Source organism: Elephantulus edwardii, unplaced genomic scaffold (assembly GCF_000299155.1).
Source record: "Elephantulus edwardii isolate Elephantulus edwardi_28Jun2011 unplaced genomic scaffold, EleEdw1.0 scaffold00284, whole genome shotgun sequence".
NCBI classification, from domain to species: domain Eukaryota; kingdom Metazoa; phylum Chordata; class Mammalia; order Macroscelidea; family Macroscelididae; genus Elephantulus; species Elephantulus edwardii.
Genome location: NW_006400034.1, coordinates 3,053,977 through 3,074,960, shown reverse-complemented (window position 1 = coordinate 3,074,960; position 20,984 = coordinate 3,053,977). Strand labels below are relative to the sequence as shown.

Genomic DNA, 20,984 nt, shown 5'->3' with positions numbered 1-20,984 from the left:
TCTTTTTTTAATATTCCTTCCTTCTTTTTTTATTTTTATTTTTTTTAATTTCAGTGAACATCTACAGAGATTTTGGAATTCCATTAATTCATTGTTGCATATATAACTCCCTTATGCTCTTATTCTGACTAGCAGGAGAGGAATAGAGAATGGCCCATTCTGACCGCGATTTATCTTCTACTTTGTAATAGTAATTTCTTTATATGTCTACAAAGTTTTATCTTTTAATAAAGGCTTTTTGTTGATAGCATCTCTCTTGATCTTTGAGTCTTACAATGTCTATATGGAGTCTACCAGGTGATTATGATTACCTTTTAAAATATATGGGTAAATGGAACTTAGACTTGTGTTTGCCTATAGTTGTATAATTGCAGAATTAATAAGTGCAAAGAATTTGAACACAATGGTTTTTCTTAAATTAGACATTTTGCATACCACCAGACCAAAAGCATGAGGCTTAAACACACGAGCTGATTGATGGGAGAAGGATGGGCAATCTCCTCTTGTGCGATTACTACCTCTGAAAACCTGCTGGAGTGTCAGCTATGAATCGGTTCCTACCTGGGACTACATAATAGCAACAACTCTTTCAGTTGAGAGTTATCGGGTCTTTGAAAATGTAATCATTTCTTGGTTTTATTGGGTATATAAGAATTGCTGAGGGGAGCTCTGTTGGCCTAGTGGCAAGAAGCTGCACTGCATCCTAGAGGCTCACGGTTCAAATCCACCAGATGCTATGCCGGGGAAGGAGGGACCATCTCCTCCTGTACCAGTCAGATCTGATTTGACAGTACACACACACACACACACACACACACACACACACACACACACACACACACATAATAAAATAAAAAGAAGAAAAAAAGAATGGCTGACAGGATGGAATAAACAGATTTTCGGATGACTCAAATCCCATGGGAGGAGATTGTCCACATCTTTTCCTGCAGAGTCACTGGTGGATTTGAACCTATAGAGAAGTACTGCCTTTGGGTTAGCAGGTCAATTTTGTAGCGGTGGCCAAGTGGTAAGAATCTGTACTGCTCTCCTAAAGGCACATAGTTCAAATCCCCAAGCTGTTCCCTGTGAGAAGGATTGAACAGAAGCTAATGAAAACTTTTCAACATGTCATGATTACAGGAAATTGGAGAAAAATTTTTAAGCTATTTATATAAATAAAACTATTAAAATAGAATACAACTTATTTTTATAAATTTTAAGGTAGAGAAGAAGTTTCCTAGTTAGAAAAGATTATCAGTATTGATATGAAGCCTCCATATTTCCAGAGTAAAACTCACATTCAAACACATTGCTGAGTCAGTATCAGCTATTAGCTAACTCTCCGTTGGATTTCCGAGGCTGGAAATCACTCATCTTCCCCCAGATTCACTTGTGACTTGGAACTGTCAGAGAAGACCTCTCATTTCCAGTGCAAGTTTCTATGAACTAGGCCACCAGAGCTCCCTATTTCCAAAATAGTGTAAATAAATAAGAAGATAAAATTTAAAAAGCCTTGGGAAGTTCACTAAAACCAAGATATAAACTAAATTTAAGATGTTGATATTATGGAAATATATGAAAAGAAATGATAATAAGAGAAAATTTTCTTTTTAAAATAAAGAATTTAAATGAAAAATGGACTATGAGTCAAAAATAAATGCAATTGCTTATCCCATATAATAAAGAGCGAGTTACGAATTCAACTACTAATAAAATTTGGAAGCAAGTGTGGCATCCACTTCCTAAACAACATGCCTCTGGAAACTCTGTGACCTTTGAGAAATCATAGTTATTGAAAGGCTTCAGGTCTTTTGTTCATAGGGTCGCTATGAGTCATGCTCAACTCGATGGCAATCAATAGCAACAACAACAACTACAATTAATAAAAAAACCCCTTTTACACATTAAACTGTATTATTACTTTTCATCTCATCAAATAGCAAGATTCATTTTGGTATGGATGTGAAAAAAGAGAAAGCTTCCTATTAGTGTTAGTGGGAGTAGATACAGGAACAAACTTTCTGGGGTTATTGTGGGTAAGTATGTCAAAACGTAAATATTTTGAGCCAGAAATTTTAGAAAAGCATACTAAGGAGTTAATAAATTACGTTCTTTGTCCTAATGGGTAAGATGTCATGCTGCCAACCCAAAGGTAGGAAGTTTGCCTCCATCAACGGTCCATGGGAGAAAGATGGCAATCTCCTGGTATGCGATTTATATCCCCTGAAAACCTGCTGGAGGGTCCGCTATGAGTTCTGATTCTATAGTAACACATTTTCTTCTTCTTATAATCTCATGAATACGAGCCCTATGTTATGCCTCATGAAATTGTCTTCATTTTTCTGGCCAATAGCCAACAAGGTTTTAGACTACAAGACACAATTTCAGGTCAATCAATAAGAAAAAAAAATGCATGTGTCTGTTTATAAGTTGAAGTTATTTTCCATAGTAATATGCGCTCTGGTAGCCTAGGGGCAAGAAGCTGCACTATAATTCTGAAGGCGTGTGGCTTGAGACCTGAGCCATTAACAGTCTCTGGAAACCTCCAAGAGGATCAGTTATGGGTCAGTTCTGACTCTACAACACACAACAATTTTGTGCCTTATGTAATTGTATTCATTTTCTGGCACAATTTTTTTCTAATAACATTTATTGATTTAGTATGGAGGTATGTGAAGAAGATAGGTCTAAGTATCATTTTGGTTTCTATGGTTCCAGGAAGCCTTGGCTGAAACATCTGGTAGAGCCTGGGAAGGGCCAAGCCACATCCTTGGCAGCTGAGACCCAAAACTCTGTTGATTATTACGGTTGATATCTCTTTAAAATTATTGTCGTTTCACCACATTTTCCGGCCAATCCCCTTAGAAGGTTCTAGACTATAAGAGACAATGTCAGGTCAAGATCAAATAGCAGTCCTTGTATATTGTAATCACAGGGCTGTATACAGAACCTCAAGGTAGCTTACCAAAAAAAGGACGGGCTTTGGAGGCAGATCCAAGAATTTTACCTTTTAACCATGTGATGCTGAGTAAGTTACTCTGTCTGATCCTCGTGAAATAGATGAACTGGAGCATAGACTCCCTTTAAAGGATTCGTATGGGGTTGCTTGCTATAACACGTAGTTACTTGCTTGTTACTACCCGATATGCATCTCATTGCTTCTGGTTCTTTTTTTCTTCTCCCCCCCCCCCTCAGTTTCTCCTTATATTGCTCCTGTTTTTGTTTCTGCCTCTTTTTGAAATGAAAACTCCAGAGGCAGGGACTCTGTTTCGTCATCTCTGAAAGCACAATTTCTGGAACTGTCAGTGACAGGGAGAAGTCATTTAGTAACTTTTTGAATTAATGAATGGACAAATGATTGTGCAGTGTCTGAGGTGTAGAAGCTGCTCAATAAAGGGTTGTTCTTTTGTCTTCCATCTTCAGCTTCTTCTTGGCCCTCACATTCACTTTCTACTGCTAAACAAGTACAGGAATGAATGTATATGAGAAAGCATTGTAAAGTTTTAAGCACACTCTCTCTCTCCTCCTCTCATTTCTTCCCTCCCCTACAATTTCTATTGAGTTAACCCTTTAGGGGGCTTTTCTGAGACTGTAAATTGCACAGAAGAGGAGGATTGCCCATCTTTCTCCCGTGTAGTAGCTGGTGAATTTGAATTGACAAGACATTTGAGTCAGCAGCACAATTTCCTATGAACTATACACCACCACCACTTCCTTCTAAGCACTGTATATCAACAAAGGAATTACTATCATATATAATTGTATTTTTAGCCTAAAAGTTGGGTTTTTTTTTTAGTCATAATTCATTCTTCTGGTCTCCAGCGACCTTAACTGCAGACGCACGGTCTTGCAAATCAGCATGGTCTGATTACATCAACAGGTGAAGCTGCTAATCGTCAACAGGTGAAGCATCAATATGACGAGTGTTTCTCATTCTGGGCAGGAAGACTTGAAGCAGCAAGACGGGAGATAAGCAAACCTTGGGTCGGCGAGACCCTGCTCTGGTGAGAGCGAGATCCTGGTGGTGGAGAGACTGGCATTGCTGTGGACAAACCTTGGCAAGCTGTGACCTTGAGACGTCTCACATCTGCCCTGGCCACAGCTGGATTTTGCTCTTCTTGCCTTTGATGGTAGAAGGGAAAGCTGCTTGATTAAAACCAGAGCCTGGACTAATGGAGGAGCTGTGTCTTGGAACTGTTGCACTGAAACCTGGGCTTACTTTGGGTGATATTCTTGGCCTCCCACATGCTGCAACTTTCTTCCCTAATAAATGCCATTGTTGGCACCGTAACTGTGAGTCAGCAATGAATAAGCAACCAGCCTCTGCTGCTGGGGCTCTGGAGGCATCATGGGGCTGGGCTACCCACTCCTGCTCTGCTTTCTGCTCTGGTGAAGTGAGAGGCTGCATTATTCTTACTCTCTTTGGCCCTTTCAGAGAGAGGTTCATGGCCTTGTGCCCCCAGGGCCCATTTTCTTCTACTTAGACAATTACTAAAGCAAAAGACGAGGAAATTGAAGATTTTCTTTACATTTTGCAGTCTCAAAATATTGAGGAGCCATGATGTTAGTTTGAGGTACAAGGTGCACCTGATTCTAGCCATGGTCTTTTCAGTGATTGACAGTGCACACGAGAGCTGAACAATGAATAAACATGACAGAGAATTAAGACCTTTGAGCTGTGGTGTTGGAGAAAAGTACTGAATGAATATGGACTGCCAAAAGATATATCTTGGAGAAGGCGCAGCCAGAGTGGGTTTTGGAGGCAAAGATGATAAAGCTTCATCTCACATACTTTGGACATGTCTCCAGAAGAGGCTGTCTCTTGGAGAAGGACATCATACTTGGAAAAGTGGAGGGTCAGGGAATGAGAGGCAGACCGTCAAGCAGGTAGGTTGACATAGTGACTATAGTAATGGGTGTCAGAGATTATGAGAATGACCCAGGATAGGGCAGGGTTCAGAACTATTGTTCATAGGATTGCTATGTGTTGTACTTGATGACACCTAACAATAATAATCATTATATAATTGTGTTTCTCTGTCAAAATGGTCAACTGCTAAACCAATGATTGGCAGACTGAATCCAACCACCACTGGAAGATGTGGCAATCTTTTCTATAAAGATTTACAGACTTGGCAAACCTGTAAGGCAGTTCTATGTCCTATGGTTTTCTCTGTGTATCAGAATCTGACAGTCATACGGTTTATTTCTCCTTCCCAACAAGGCTTCAGCTACCTTTTTCAGAGATATGTTGGTTCTCATTTATTTCTCTTCCCATGATAGATGCTCAGAAAATGGACGGGATGAGTTTTTTCTTAAGATCTCCAGATTTCAGGGTTTTTCGGCTTGTTTTTCTTTCGTAGTGTATTTCTGAGAGCACAAAAAATGGATCCTTTCCCAGGTTTCATTGATTATCAAGGAACTTTACAGTCTTCTAAGTCTTTCTAATCTTAAAGGCATTTTATGCAATTATCCCATTCTTTTCATCACTACCACAAAGTAGAACTCCAAAACAATTTGAATTGACAGTAGAGGAATCAAGATTTTTATAAAAGGAAATATATAAAATTTCAAAATTTATAAAAGAAAAATAGATTTTAGCAGCTGGAATGAAGATGTGGTGGGGTTGTTTACCATCAAGTCAGAACTGACCCATAGCTGACCCTCCAATGGGTTTTCAAAGGCAGTTAATCGCAAGGGAGGAGATTGCCCATCCTTCTCCTGGAGAGTAGCTGGTGGCCTCAAACCATGTACCTTTGGAATTGCAGTGCAGCTTCTTGCCAGTAGCTCACCAGGAATGATGATAGTATTTATAAAATAATCACAATTAACTTAAAAGAAAAATTCTCAGGAAAGAATGTCAAAGAAGAGGATGAAGATAATGAAAAGAGAAGAAACAGAGGGATAGGGAGAAGAAGACAGAATCAATTGAATGAAAACCTCAAGGTTTTCTATGTGTCTTGAGAAGATGAATATTTTGTTAAAGGAAAGAGATATTAGTAAGATTAAGCTCTTAGCTAAGAATAACATATGCTTTAAGAATTGCACATGTGCATTTTACCTTTCAGATACTGAAGTTTGAACACTATTGACATAATAAATATATAACATCTGTTGTCTATCAGTCTCTGCCGTTCTGTCTCTCTCTCCTTTACCTACCTTTGTAGCTAGAAAGTTGAATCTGCCAGGTTCCCCATCTTCCCTGTTTTGCCCTCTTCACCAGAAGAGGCACAGTCTACATTACTTCTAGAGACACCCACTTGGAAGTCTAATATAATAATCAGCACAGGGAATAGTGTTGAGTAATGTGCAGGAAATATAATTTTCACTAGAAAAGTTGAGAATTGCAGATGCAATGGGAGTTATTAAAAAATTACTAAGCAACATCAAGGCATGTGTATTCTCTCTCTGTCTAGACCCACACACCCCTTGTTATGACAGAATATCTAATAAAAGAGTGATGAAATCACATGCAGGAGAGACACTGGAACCTTGAGGACTCTCTAGTGGCAACTCGCCAAGCTGTATCAAGGATTTTAATGTAATGTCTTTGTATTGTGCTTATTATTGCAATCATATAAAAACATCCTTCAAGAGTCAGTTTCCTATGGGAAATATGACAGCGGTCACAATTTTCGTTGGATAATCCATTTTCTTCAAAAAAGATTGATCCTAATAACCAATCAAAAATGTATATTTGTTGATTATATGAAGCATGATACTAGACACTGAAGACACAATAATGTGCAGACGCTGTGCTGCGTCAGACGCAGAACATGTAATTGTGAAATTGTTTTCTAAAGGGCAAGAATTTAGAGTAGGGATGGGGGAATGGTACAAGGATTTTGCCTGGTATTATTGTTGTTGTTCTTATGTGCCATCGAGTTGTTTGCGACCCATAGTGACCCTGTGTGCAAGAGCTCTAAATGCCATTCTATCCTGTGCCAACCTCGCCATCTCAAACACATTCATTCCCACCACTCCACTCACAGAATCAATCCATCTCATCGAGGGTCTTTTTCTCCTGCGCTGTCCCTCCATTCTCCCAAACATGATGTCCCTCTCCAAGGACCAGTCCCTCCTTGCAACATGCCCAAAGTATGTCAGATGAAGCTTCAGAATCCTTGACTCCAGGGAACATTCTGACTTCACCCTCTCCAGGACAAACCTGTTTGTTCTCCTAGCAATCCATGGTATATTCAACACTCTTCTCCAGCACCACAACTCAAAGGCATCAATTCTTTTTCTATCATCCCTAGTCACTGTCCAACTCTCCAATGCATAGGACTATAGCCTGGATCAGGCGCACCTTAGTCTCCAGCCTGATGTCGTTGCACTTCAGTACTCTTGAGAGGTCCCTCACAGCTTACTTTCCCAATGCAATTTGTCTCCTGATTTCCTGGCTGTTGTTACCAATAGTGTTGACTGTGGAGCCAAGCAAACTAAAACTGTTAACTATCTCAGCCTCTTCATCATCCATACTGATGCTGCCAATTGGCCCAGTGGTGAGAATCTTTGTTTTCTTGATATTGAGCTTCAGTCCATATTGAAGATTGCCTGGTATAGGGTCCTTGAAAACATTTCTTTGGGAAAATGTCCTTTGATGATGGAGAAGATCTTTTACATTTATTTTTTTAATTTTTTTAAAATTTTTATTGTATTATTTTTACGTGTACCGTCAAATCACATCTGACTGGTACAGGAGGAGATTGCTCCCTCCTTCTCCAGCAGAGCATCTGGTGGATTTGAAACACGTACCTCTGGAATTGCAGTGCAGTGTCTTGCCACTAGGCTACCAGAGCTCCCTGATATTTTACATTTATATAAATTTATTTTCTTCCAAATCTTACTCATTTTCTTGCTGTTGAGAATATACACAGCAAAACATACACCTATTCAGTAGTTTCTACATGTATAACTTAGGGTCTTTGGTGACACTGTTGATATTGTACAATCATTTCCACTCTCTTTTTATAAGACTTTGTTCCTTTGTTAACATACACATAGTGCCTCCTAAGATTCCTATCTAATCTTTCAAGCCACTGGTGTCAGTTTGACCTCACAAAGATTGTAAAAGAACATGATGCCCAGGGAAGGCCTAAAGTATGGTTCTATTTAAGATGACTTCAGGATATTTTAGTGTAAGGCTTAGATTATTTCAACATAATACTTTCAGGACTTCAGCCTTTCTCCAGGACTTGAGAAAAATCTAGAGTTCATGGACATTTATAATATCTGCTTTCTATCTCCCCATTTTGATTAGGATTCTTCTGTGGAATCTTTAGTCCACATGCACTTTAAAGGAAGAGGGTCACTACCCAGGGATTCTGGTCTAATGAAAAAGCAAGTAGTCTTTCAATTAGTCACACATTTGCCATCGTTTTGTTTCAACTTTGCTTCTTCATTTGTAACTCTAAGTTTTTTAAGCTTTTAAGACCCCCTACAAACTTTTAAGGGTCTTGCTAGCTTTTAAGATCCCAGGAACACCTAAGTAATCTACTAAGTAGCACAGATATAAAATATTATTAGATCAATCAATTGTAATGCCCCAAAAGTGCAACAATGAGCAAATGGAAATAGAAAAGATCTCTGTAAATTTTCATGAAAAGTAATAATATAAAATAAATAAAAGAAAAAAATCATTACTCTAAACCTAAAATCAGGAAACCTATTAAATTTTCATTAAGCGGCCTCAGAAACTACTCTTTCTCAGTTGTCATAAATCTATCACTCAATTTTTGCCAATTCAACTCTCTACAGGAATATGACTTTTTTTTTAATGTTTAGAAGCATGCTCTGCATACGATTTATTAGGAGGCTTCCCCCTCCCCCATTACAGTTAACTCATCTTTTTACTTAAACAACTTTTTTTAAAAAATTTTTTTATTATTTTTATTATTTGTGTGTACCATCAAATCAGATCTGACTGGTACAGGAGGAGATTGTCCCTCCTTCCCCGGCAGAGCATCTGGTGGATTTGAACCGTGCACCTCTGGGATTGTAGTGCAGCTTCTTGCCACTAGGCCACCAGAGCTCCCCTGCTTAAACAACTTTTAACAGCAATTGTATCAATTGTTCACTTTTGATCTTCAGTGTGTTCTTTAAGTCTTCTCCACTTCCTGTTACCAAGGTTGTATCGTTCGCATTTTGTTAGTGTTGTTAAGCGCTGTCAGTGTGACTGTAGCAACCCTATAAAGAAGAGATCTGATCCTTATCCTACCCTGCGCTGTTCATACCGTCTTTACCACACTCAAGCCCATGGTCGTAGTCATCTCCTTGAAGGTCTTACTCTCTTTTTCTGACCTTCCGCCTTTCCCAGCACACTGTCTTCTTCCAAGGACTGTTCCGTGACAACATGCCCACAGTATGAGAGATGAGGTCTCTCCAACCTTGCCTTTAGGGAGCACACGGGTTTCACTTCCTCCAAGACAGACTTGATCTTTTTGCAATATTTCATGCAATATTCTTCACCAATATTACAACTCAAAGGAATTTTCTTCAGTCTTCTTTATTCTTTGCTTGACTTTCAGATGCATATGAAGCAACAGGAAGAAATTACCATGGTTTGGACCAAGGTGCACCTTAGTCTCTAAGTGGGTGTTCTGGCTCTTTATCACTTCTGAGAGATCTTTGACAGCAGATTTTCCAAACACAGCACATCTTTTTTTTTTTTTCTATATTTTATTAATTTTCATAAACATTTACAGAGATTTTGGGTTTCCATTCATTCCTTGTTGCACTATTCTCTCTACCCTCCTCCCAGTTTGTTCTTGTCCAAATGCCACAGTGCTTGTCAAAGCCAGTTCTGATTAATCTTCTTTGTCAGTGTGTCCTTTGCCATTCCCTATCACTCCTCCCTGAGAGAGACTTCACCCTGAGTCATAAGGAAAAGGGGACGGCGTATTCTCTTAGCTACTTCCTGCTGAAAAGGGACGCTGTGGGTTTCAGGGTGAAGATCTTCTCTCACTACTCTAAAGGGCCCCTTTGGCAGTAGGAAACACATAGACTATTATGGAGATTGATTTTGGGATTTAGATGCACTCTTATTGATTGTGCTTGGCCATACATGTTCATATCCTTGAAGATGTATCATGGGCAAACACAGCACATCTATTGATTACTTGCATCCCGCTACCATGGGTGCTGATTGTGGACCCAAGTAAGATGAAATGATTGACAACTTCAAGCTTTTTTTAATCTGTTATGATGTTGCCTATTGGTCCAGGGGTGAAGATTTTTCTCTTAATATTCAGATATAATTTAATCTATATTGAAGCTATAGTCTTTGATCAATGACTACTTCTGTATATTAAAGGCCGGAGCTCTGGTGACTTTGTTGTTGTTGTGTCTTGTCGCGTTGGAACCGACTTCTAGCTGACCCTCCATCAGGTTTGCATGGGAGGGGATTACCTGTCCTTCTCTATTGGAACAGCTGGTGGATTTGAACCCACATCCTTGGATTGGCAGTACAACTTCTCCCACTGAACCACCAGAGCTCCCTTGCTAATTTGACTAAGTAACATTTTAATATGTGTCATAGCTAATGTCAAGTTGTTAGGAACTGTTCAGAGTTGATAAGAGAAGCAAAATTTTAAGGAAAAAAATACATATATTACAATAATTATAAAAGCTAGCAGTATATTATATACCTAAACACAAAATTCCCTGTCATTAAATCTGTTCCATCTTATAGAGACATTATAGGACAGACGGAACTACCCCAGAGAGAATAAATTCTTACACAAGTGGATTGCCACATATTTCTCCCACTGAGCAGCTGGTAAATTTGCCAACCTATCTGCAGGCTAGCATTGTCCTTCCACTAGTTTATTTATAAAATTCCAATACAAATTTGAACAAATTCTTTCAATTTCCCTCCCCTCCCCCCATCAAATTGTACAACCCAATGATTAATCCCCTCTTCCCCCTGCACATCCACATCCCTCTGCTTCCAGCCTCTTCCACCCCTCCTGGATCCTTATACTCATTCTACAATAACGGTCCAACACAATATTTATCTTTGTGGGACTGAGTAAGTTAGCATAATGCTCTCCAGTCCCTCTCAAGATAGGTAATAATTTACAAAGTTATTGCTCCTGCGTGCTGCATAGTATTCCATTGTGTGAATGTACCACAATTTCTCAATCCATTCATTTGTGGTTGGACATTTGGGCTGTCTCCATGTTCTTGTGATGGTGAATAATGCTGCTATGAACATTGGTGTACAAGTCTCTGCTTGTGCCTCGGTTCTCATATTCTCAGGGTATATTCCAAGGAGTGGAATCGGTGGGTCATATGGAATTTCTATGTTTAGCTTTTGGAGAAAGCACCAAACTGCCTTCCAGAAAGGTTGCACCATTTTACAATCCCACCAACAATGTATAAAATGAAGGCTAGCATTTTAACCACTGTACCACCAAGGTTCCTTAACACAGTGTATAGTGCAGATGTCAGGCACTAATCTAAGATTTTTGGTTTTTAAAAATAAAGTTGTTTCAAGTAAATTAAGTCTCATGAGATTTAAGAACATGAGTACAAGAACAAAATGATCCAATGTCATGACATTCCCAGAGAAACCACTGTGAAGAGATTCAAAGAAAGTTTGTTGGGAGGGATGACACTTGAACTGTACTTGACCTGCATCTGAGGTCTTTGGGATTATGAGCATGGTGAAATAAATATGAAGACATTTCAAAAAAGAAAACTATGCGATTAGAAGGGCAAGCATTTATCTTTCTGTATCTGTTTTCTCATCTTAAAAAGAGGGTTAGAAATGTGTTACAAAACTTTTAAAACAACAACTTTTATTATTTTTTTACCTTAAAGAATATCATCAACCTAAAATTTTTTTACAAAAAGAAAACCACCCCAAAGCAGAGTTCCTATTATGTTGGAATTAAATTTTTACTTTCTTTCTTTGAATGCCAAGAACCACATAGAGATTTCTTGGTCCATTCCATGATTTGGAAGTGGTAATTCCTGACTCAGTTATGATGGATGTACCCAACCTGGAAAATACCTGTATTTGTAAAATGTGAGTATATCAGAAGGGATAAAACCCTGCCCTCAAACCTGACCAACTCCCTGTTAGAAATGTGATTGCTCTCCCACAAACAGGGCAGCCTATGCTTTGCATAATTAACCAAAGCTCTTGAACGCCAGAGTTGGAACAATGGTGCGTGGCTCCAAGACAGCAGCAGTATAGTTTCTGAAGCGTGTCGCCCTCCACGGTCTTGGTAACAGTCCATTCTCTTAAACCAGGCTCTTCAGAGGGCTCCCCGCACCTCTACTCTCTCATTCTAGGACACTGACCTATCATTTTTCCCATTTTTGTATTGTTCTGGCAACTATATCTCACAAAATTCAGTCTGTTTCAGTTTGCTTTGTTATCCATTGCTTAACAGTTTCTACTGTTTTGAAGCCCTGGTTTGGGCCTAGGCAGTTGCTCACCCCCTGTGTTGTTTTGAAACATACATGACTAGTGTAATCTCAAGGACATGAGTCCTGGTGGACATTTGGTGTATTTGGGAAGAGAACATTATATGGTCAAAAGCAGTGTGAAGAATATGGAGTTGTTCCAAGTAAAATGACTTGTTCATTGGACGTTTACTCAAAGCTAATAACAAGTGAATATGCAACTATAATTCTCTAAAGAGAGGGATATTTCTTATGTTTCCAAATTATGTCATCATCAATTGCTTATTCTTGGAAAGTCACGATGATATATTTATCCACTGAGCCTGCATTAGAAAATGGTGCATCAGATAAACTTGACTCTGAGCAACAGGAGGATTATTTCAATACTGATTGATATATTATAAGCTTTTTTGAAATTTCTTACACTCAGAAAAGCAGTATAGTCATAACCCACCATTTGCCTGTCAGCTTATCATACTGTGATGGCTTGAAAATTGCTGTAAAGCTGGAAGTTAAGAAAAGACCAAAATGGAAGTCAAAAGACACTTCAGATAAGATGAATTGACACAGTGAGAGCAAAGTGGGATTAAGTACAGTAGAAATTGTGAGACAACGCAGGGTGTCTATCTTTTGCATATGTTGTTGTTGTTATGTGCCGTCGAGTTGTTTGCGACTTACAGTGACCCTATGTACAACAGCCCTAAACTGTGCTCTATCCTGTGCCAATCTCATTGCCTCTGACACACTCATCCCAAGTACCCCAGTCACTGAATCAATCCACCTCATAGAAGGTCTTCCCCTTCTGCGCTGTCCCTCTACTCTACCCAGCATGATGTCCCTCTCCAAAGACCTGTCTCTCCTTGCAACATGTCCAAAGTATGTCAGACAAAGCCCCAGAATCTTTGCCTCCAAGGAGTTTGACATACTAAGCATTGGAGATATGAGATGGACTGGCATGGGTCATTTTGAGTCAGATGATCATATGATGATCATCTCTGGAGAGATGATGGACTTTTGCATATAGGGTTGGTATAAGTCAGAACTGACTGCAGATCTTCTACCAGCTACAGTCACATCTAAGAGTCACAGCATATCTTGGGACTACTGCAGGACCAGGCAGTAACACCTTTGTACATGGGATATCCATGACTCATGGTCAAGTCTAATACAACCAACAAGAGCAACTGAGTTGAGTAACTCTGAGGGTATACAGGAAAATTGCCGATAAAAAATAGCCAACTATCTCTTACTCTTAGGGTAGATGTCGGGAAAATTTACATTTCCAATGCATAAAAGGAGCTCCCCATTAAAATAAGCTTGGAAGCAGGAGTGGCATCACTTCCATAATAGCTTGCCTCTGGAAACCCTATGAACCTGGAGAAAGGATGAAAATTATACAGGTGTCCAGGACTTTAGTTCATAGGGTCGCTATGAGTTGCCTACGACTCAATGGCACTTAACAACAACAACCACTGCATAGAGAGAGAGAGAGAGCAGTTGGCCTAGCAGACAGAAAGTCATGCTCTCAAGCCAAAAGTGGGTGACTCTACAATGCAGCCCTCAGGCCTGTCTTTAATTGTTTTTGGTGAAACATTCTTTTAGGTTGTGTAACCCTGGTCTGTCCACTTGCTGTACAGAGGTAACTCGTGGTTGCTGTGAAGCTGAACACAGTGACTCTGATGAGTCAGATGCGAGAATGGTCACCCATGGCGGACAGCGTTTGATGAAGCTCCCTGATTAAAACAAGCTTGGAAGCAGGAGTGGCATCCACTTCCACAATAGCTTGCCTTTGGAAACCCTGTGGACCTGGAGAAAGGACGAAAGTTATACAGGAGGTGTCCAGGACTTTCATTCATAGAGTCGCTATGAGTCACCTACGACTTGATGACACTTAACAACAAATGCTTGGAAGGGTGGAGGTACAATACAGAAGAAGACGACCCTGGGTGAGGTGGATTGACACAGTGACTGGGGTAATGGGACAGATGTGTCGAAGACAGTTTGGCTCAGGATCGAACAGGGTTCAGAGCTATTGTACGTAAGGCTGCTATGCGTCACAAGTGACTTGATGGCACATAACAACAACAACAACAACAACAACACTATCCATCTGACTCCTTCACCCTAGTTTATTGCGCTCAGAAAACTGGAACCTCCTTTGCAGTCGTTTCATGGCTGACTTCATCTCTTGATTCCTCAGCGTGTAAATCATGGGGTTCAGCATGGGAGTGATGACTGTGTTGTTGATGGAGATGGCTGTGTCCATGGGCAGAGTAATGAAGGGCCGACAGTAAATGTAAATGCATGGCACGAAGTGGAGGGTCACCACCATGATGTGGGAGATGCAGGTAGAGAGCGCCTTGTTCCACCCCTCCCCATAGTGGGATCGCAACATCACCAGAATAGCAGTGTAGGACCCCAGAAGCAGGAGAAACCACAGCAGAGCTACCAGCCCATTGTTAGAGATCATGAAAATCTCCAAAGCAGAGAAATCAGTGCAGGCCAATTTTACCACCTGGGGCACATCACAGTAGAAAGTATCCAGAATGTTGGGCCCACAGAAGGGAAGTGGAAGCATAAGAATCGTCTGGACAATTGAATGCAGACCACCTCCTATCCAGGAAGCCACCACCAAGGCCAACCACACCTCTCTCCTCATCATGTTCACATAATGGAGGGGTTTGGCAATTGCAAGATATCTGTCATAGGCCATTACAGAGAGGAAAAAGACGTCAGCTCCACCAGCAAAGTGGAAGAGAAAGATCTGTGCCATGCAGCCATTGTAGGAGATGGTCTTCCTCCTTGATAAAAGATCCACCAGGAACTTGGGGACAGTGATGGATGAAAAGATAATGTCCAGGACGGACTTATTTCGCAGTAGAAAGTACATGGGCGTGTGGAGGCGGGATTCACAGGTGACAGTGATCACAATGAGAGCATTGCCCAACACAGTTGTTACATACACAAGAAGGAAGACCACAAACAAGAAGCGCTCCAGCTCCTGACATTGAGTGAGTTCCACGAAGACAAACTCCTTCACAATTGTGTGGTTGCCTTGCTTCATGGTGGGAACCGTTTCTTCCAGGTCTGCCTTGGAAGAAGAGATGTCCCGGTTAAGAATATGGTCTCATAAGGTAGTAACACGTATTTAATGAGATTCTCTAAGTATCCAGATTATCCTGACTACTCAGGAAAACTACGTTGAGCTTTTTCTTCTGTGAAGTAGAAACTTTTTACTTTGATGCTTCTTTTTTTATTGGACATATCCTTAGTTGATAAGAAGTACTATTATACCCCAAGGGGCCAATATTTTCATTCTTTTTTAAAAAATTTTTAATTATTGTGTGTGTGTGTGTGTGTGTGTGTGTGTGTGTGTGTGTGTACCGTCAAATTCGAGCTGACTGGTTCAGGAGGAAATTGTCTCTCATTCTCCAACAGAGCATCTGGTGGATTTGACCCATATACCTCTGGGATTACAGTGCAGCTTCTTGCCACTAGGCCATCAGAGCTCCCTCAAGATCCTCACCTCTGGGATTACAGTGCAGCTTCTTGCCACTAGGCCATCAGAGTTCCCTCAAGATCCTCATTCTAACTAGAGATGGAGAAACTGTAATTTATGGGCGGATGAACAATTATTAATCTTCTGACTCAATAGGAGTACTTTCAAAAAGATGGAAACAGTCCAAGTCCCCACCAACAAATGAGTGAATAAAGAAACAGTAATATATTCACACGAGAAATTATTATAGAGCATTGAAAAAAAAGAACTCAGGAAAGACTACACATCGTGCACGAATGTAGAGGATATTGTTGTTGGTGATTAACAGTTGAGTTGCGTATGACTCATAGCAACCCTATGAACAAAAGGCCTGAGGTCTTTCTATAAATATTGTCATTTATCAAAGTTTATAGAGTTTCCAGAGGCATGAGTTTTTGGAAGTGGATGCCACTCCTGCTTCCAAAGTAGACGATGTTATGCTGAGTGAAATAAGTTAGTCACAAAAGGACTAATACTCTATCAGACAACTTTCATAAAAATACGATGGTTATGGGATAAGGTTGGAGAGAGTAGGAAAATGATAGATAATGAACAGTCGGAAATGAAGAGATGGTCAGTCACTATGTGTATTGCAATTAACAACCTGAAACAGAATATGCATAATTAATACAATGATGGAGATGGGGGAAAAGAATACTAAGTAAAGGTTGTTGTTGTTGTTGTTGTTGAGTGTCATCAAGTCGCAGGCGACTCATAGCGACCCTATGAAGGAGAGTCCTCAACTCAAGTAAAGGTTAATGGAATAAAAATAATTGTGGAGGGTTGACATGGATGGGAAAGGAGGGTGAGGGAGTGGATGTGTAGGGTGAAGAGAAGGAGGGGGTGTCACAGAGATGACTTGGTAAGACACCACACACAATAACTTCACACAATTATGATTGATGTTCTAAGACTAAAGCTACATGAGTGATTGAACTAAAAAGAAATAAAATAACACTTATATGTCTATAAAGGTTTATACTATACCAAATCCCTAACACTTAATTTTTGTTCTCATGATGTCTCTGTTGTGACTACAGAGTGATTATGCCTACCTTCTTCTTCTTTTTTTTTGCCTACCTTCATTTTTGTTATGGGGCAATCAAAATTTAGGCTTGTTAGTGACTTATTCACAGCTGCATAACTATAGAAATAATAACTAGTAAATCAAGAAATTGGACACAAAGTTTTTTCTATATTTGAAGTCTTGCACTTGTACCTGTGTGACAGATGGGAGAGTACAGTCACTTTGTCACTTTCTTTGATTATGTGATAGTTTTATTGTATTTATTGGGTGGTGGTGGTGGTGGTGGTTATGTTCTGTTGAGCCAACTATTATACATAGCGACCCTATGAACAACAGCTCTGAACCCTGCCCTATCCTGAGACAATCACACTGTTTCTGACACACCTGATCCCATTGGCCCAGTCAATGCCTCTCATCCAGGGTCTTCCTCTCCTATGCTGATCTTCCACCCTTCCACGTAAGGTATCCTTTGCCAAGGACTGGTTTGTCCTGACAACACACCCAACAAATGTGAGTCAGAGTTTCAAAATTATTGCCTCCAAGGAGCAACTTGGTTTTACCTCTCCAGGACTTGTTTGTTCTTTTGACAGTCCATGGTACGTTCAGCACTCTTCCCCCACACTGCAGCTCAATTCTTCTTGTGTCAACTTTATACACTCTCCAACTCTCAGACGCAGACTAAGTAATTGAGAAGGTCATGGCCTAGGTGAGGCTTAAGTGAGAAAATTAGCTGGGTCAAGTACTGGCAGCATGAATCAACTCAGTGACTCAGCAGAAAAAAGACTTGCCGAACCACTTCCATAAAGATTACAATCTAGAATATTTATGAAGCAGTTCTAACTTTAACAAATGAGGTCTCCGTGACTACATGATCTTGGCTTCCTCCCATAGAGAAACAGGGAAGCTAAAATCATCTTAAAGACTCCTCAGGGGAACTGTGAAAACTCTGGACCTTACCTTAGGAAAACAGAAATCTTGATAGTATGCAGAAGTTTAATTATTGCTCATTTTACATGAAAATATCACAGACAGCTGACCAGTAAAGTTGGGCAGTTTGAATCCACAGCTGCTCCTGCAAAGAAAGATGGGAAATATCCTCCTACATGAATAATTGCTTCTGAAAACCCACTGGAGGGTTAGCCATGAGTTGATTCCGACTACATGGTACATAAAACCAGCAAAGCTCCATATGACCTCAGAGGTGTCTTAGCCCATCTTCTTATTTTAGGAGCAAATTGTTGTTGTTGTTATTATGTGCCATCGAGTCATTTGCGACTCATAGCGACCCTATGTACAACAGCCCTAAATGCCATTCTATCCTGTGCCAACCTCACCGTCTCAAACACATTCATTCCCACCACTCCACTCACAGAATCAATCCATCTCATCAAGGGTCTTCCTCTCCTGCGCCATCCCTCCATTCTCCCAAACATGATGGCCCTCCCCAAGGACCAGTCCCTCCTTGCAACATGCCTAAAGTATGTCAGATGAAGCTTCAGAATCCTTGACCCCCAAGGAGCACTGTGGCTTCACCCTCTTCAGGACAAACCTGTTTGTTCTACTGGCAGTCCATGGTATGTTCAACACTCTTCTCCAGCACAGCTCAAAGGCATCAATCCTCTTTCTATCATCCCTATTCACTGTCCAACTGTCCAATGCATAGCACCTAATTGCAAAGACTATAGCCTGGATCAGGCACACCTTAGTCTCCAGCCTGGTGTTGTTGCACTTCAGTACTCTTGAGAGGTCCCTCACAGCTTACTTTCCCAATGCAATTCATCTCCTGATTTCCTGGCTGCTGTTACCAATAGCGTTGACTGTGGAGTCAAGCAAACTAAGACTGTTAACTATCTCAATCTCTTCACCGTCCATACTGATGCAAATAGAAAATTTTATATTACTTGATTTACAGTCAAGAGTCAGACTGTAAATTATTGAAGCAAAGAGAGGATTTAAATCTAAGCCATGATGTTTCCAATTGGTAAATATATGTATCTACCTATTGCTGTATCATAGAGTCAGAACCTACCCATAGTGACCCTCTGTTGGGTTTCCAGAAGCCGTTAATCACACGGGAGGAGATTGTCCATCCTTCTCCTGTGGAGCAGCTGTTGGCCTTGAATTGCATGCTTTTGGGATTGCAGTGCAGCTACTTGACACTAGGCCACTAGTGTTCCTTATATATCTCTATCTCTGTCTGTCTCTCTCTAGATATATCTGCCCAAAGAACAAAGAGGTTCTTCCTAGAGAAGGTGAGACCAGGCTGCTCCTTGGAGGCAAGGATTCTGAAGCTTCATCTAAAATATGTTGGATATGCTGCAAGAAGGGACCAGTCTTTGGAGAGAAATGTCATGCTTGGGAGGTGGAGGGACAGTACAAGAGAGGAAGACCCTCAATGAAATGGATTGATCCAGTGATTGGGGTAATGATGGCAGATGTGTCAGAGACAGTAAGATTGGCGCAGGATAGAACAGGGTTCAGGGCTCTTGTACATAGGGTCGCTATTAGTCATAAGTGACTCAACAGCACATAACAACAACAACATGTCTAGAAATATCTGTATGTACTTTCTAGTTGCGAGAAGTTGTGCTGCAATCCCAAAGGCACGAAGTTCGAATCTACCAGCTGCTCCACAGGAGATGGATAGACAAACTGCTCCCACGCAATTAACTACTTCTGAAAACCCTCTGAAGGGTCTGTTATGGGTTGGTTCCGACCTCATGGTGCGCAACAACAGCAAATGAAGAAAGAATAGAGATTTCCCCATAATAACATTACATCAACAATTTATCTCTTGATTTTAAAAATTCTTCCTAGGTTGTTGTATTTTAAGGTTTAATTTGAATTTTTGGTACCTACAGGTGTCTTTTAAATAAAAAAGAAAAAAATCCACACAAAAAGGACCCTTTAATCTTCCTAGATCTCTATAATGTTTGTTTTATTGGGACAATTTTATTATTGTAGAAAAGCCTATTATATCTTTATGAATTTTGTTAATACAAATCCAATAGGAATTCTACTTTAATGTTAGCCCATAGTAAGAAATCACCTAGAACAGGTATTATAGAATTTTTCAGTATCATCTAACACAGTAGAAAGTTATATGAAAGGTAGACTATGTTTGGAATTATGGTCATGCCTTCTACCAAGGGTTTATACAAGGAAAAACATCTGTATTAGCATTTTAATGGAGGGGAATCTGTTCAGTTCCCCCTATATGCAGCCCCAAGAGAAACATTTGTCTTAAAGCCAAATGCAATAGGGAACTCCCCTGAGTAACCACTAAGATTCCTTCTACCAGACAAATGAGAGATATGGATTAACTGGCTATTTTTTATTGTTTTGTCTTTTATAATACTCAAAAGCATCTGTACAGATTAATAACCTAATCTGTATTTTCAAGAGTAATCAATAGTTTCTTGTCTGTATTTTATCACTTCACCACATGCTTTTTATTGTTATTGTAAGGTCTTCCTTCTTTTTAGTGGATTGTGAAGGAAAATATATGATACTGTCTTTCAAAGACACATGAGAATAAATCAGGCAGAGACAATCATAGGTCATAAAGGCTGGGTTGAAACAGAGTAGGAGCCAGGACAGAAAGATTGTCTCTAGTGACAAAGGTTGAGGGTTGAGGAGTATGGAAACCAGAGGTGTGTGTGAGGCAGTGAAAGTGAGACTTTTAAAGCGTGTAGAATGCAAGCCACCATAAGGTCATAAACTGTCCTATTTAGTTTCACCAGTTGAGCCCTAATTACTATTTTTTTTTCTAATTACTATTTTTAAATAATACTTCACTCATTAGCTCATAAACGCATCTTTATATGCATATGTGGTTATTTTTTTTTAAAAAGCCCAGAAATGCAATTTCTAAGTCAAGTAATATTTTAACTGTTCTATTTTTACTGAGGTTTATGGTAAGGCAAAGAAAACGTTTCATTCTAATTGTGTTTGAACATTTAATTTCTTCTTATATAGAGATTTCTTGAGTAGAAATACAGG

The 20,984-nt window shown here is 39.9% G+C and overlaps 1 protein-coding gene across 1 annotated transcript; it reads right to left on the bottom strand.

Annotated features, from left to right (window-relative positions):
- Positions 1–14,536: 14,536 nt before the first annotated feature.
- LOC102854105 (olfactory receptor 4D6-like) lies at positions 14,537–15,481 on the bottom strand. The gene has a single exon (XM_006900432.1). It carries the CDS (start codon positions 15,479–15,481, stop codon positions 14,537–14,539), a length of 945 nt encoding a protein of 314 aa, XP_006900494.1.
- Positions 15,482–20,984: the final 5,503 nt, after the last annotated feature.

What these genes read in the sequence shown, in the direction of transcription:
- LOC102854105 (XM_006900432.1), bottom strand. Translation starts at nt 15,481, where the DNA reads ATGAAGCAAGGCAACCACACAATTGTGAAGGAGTTTGTCTTCGTGGAA.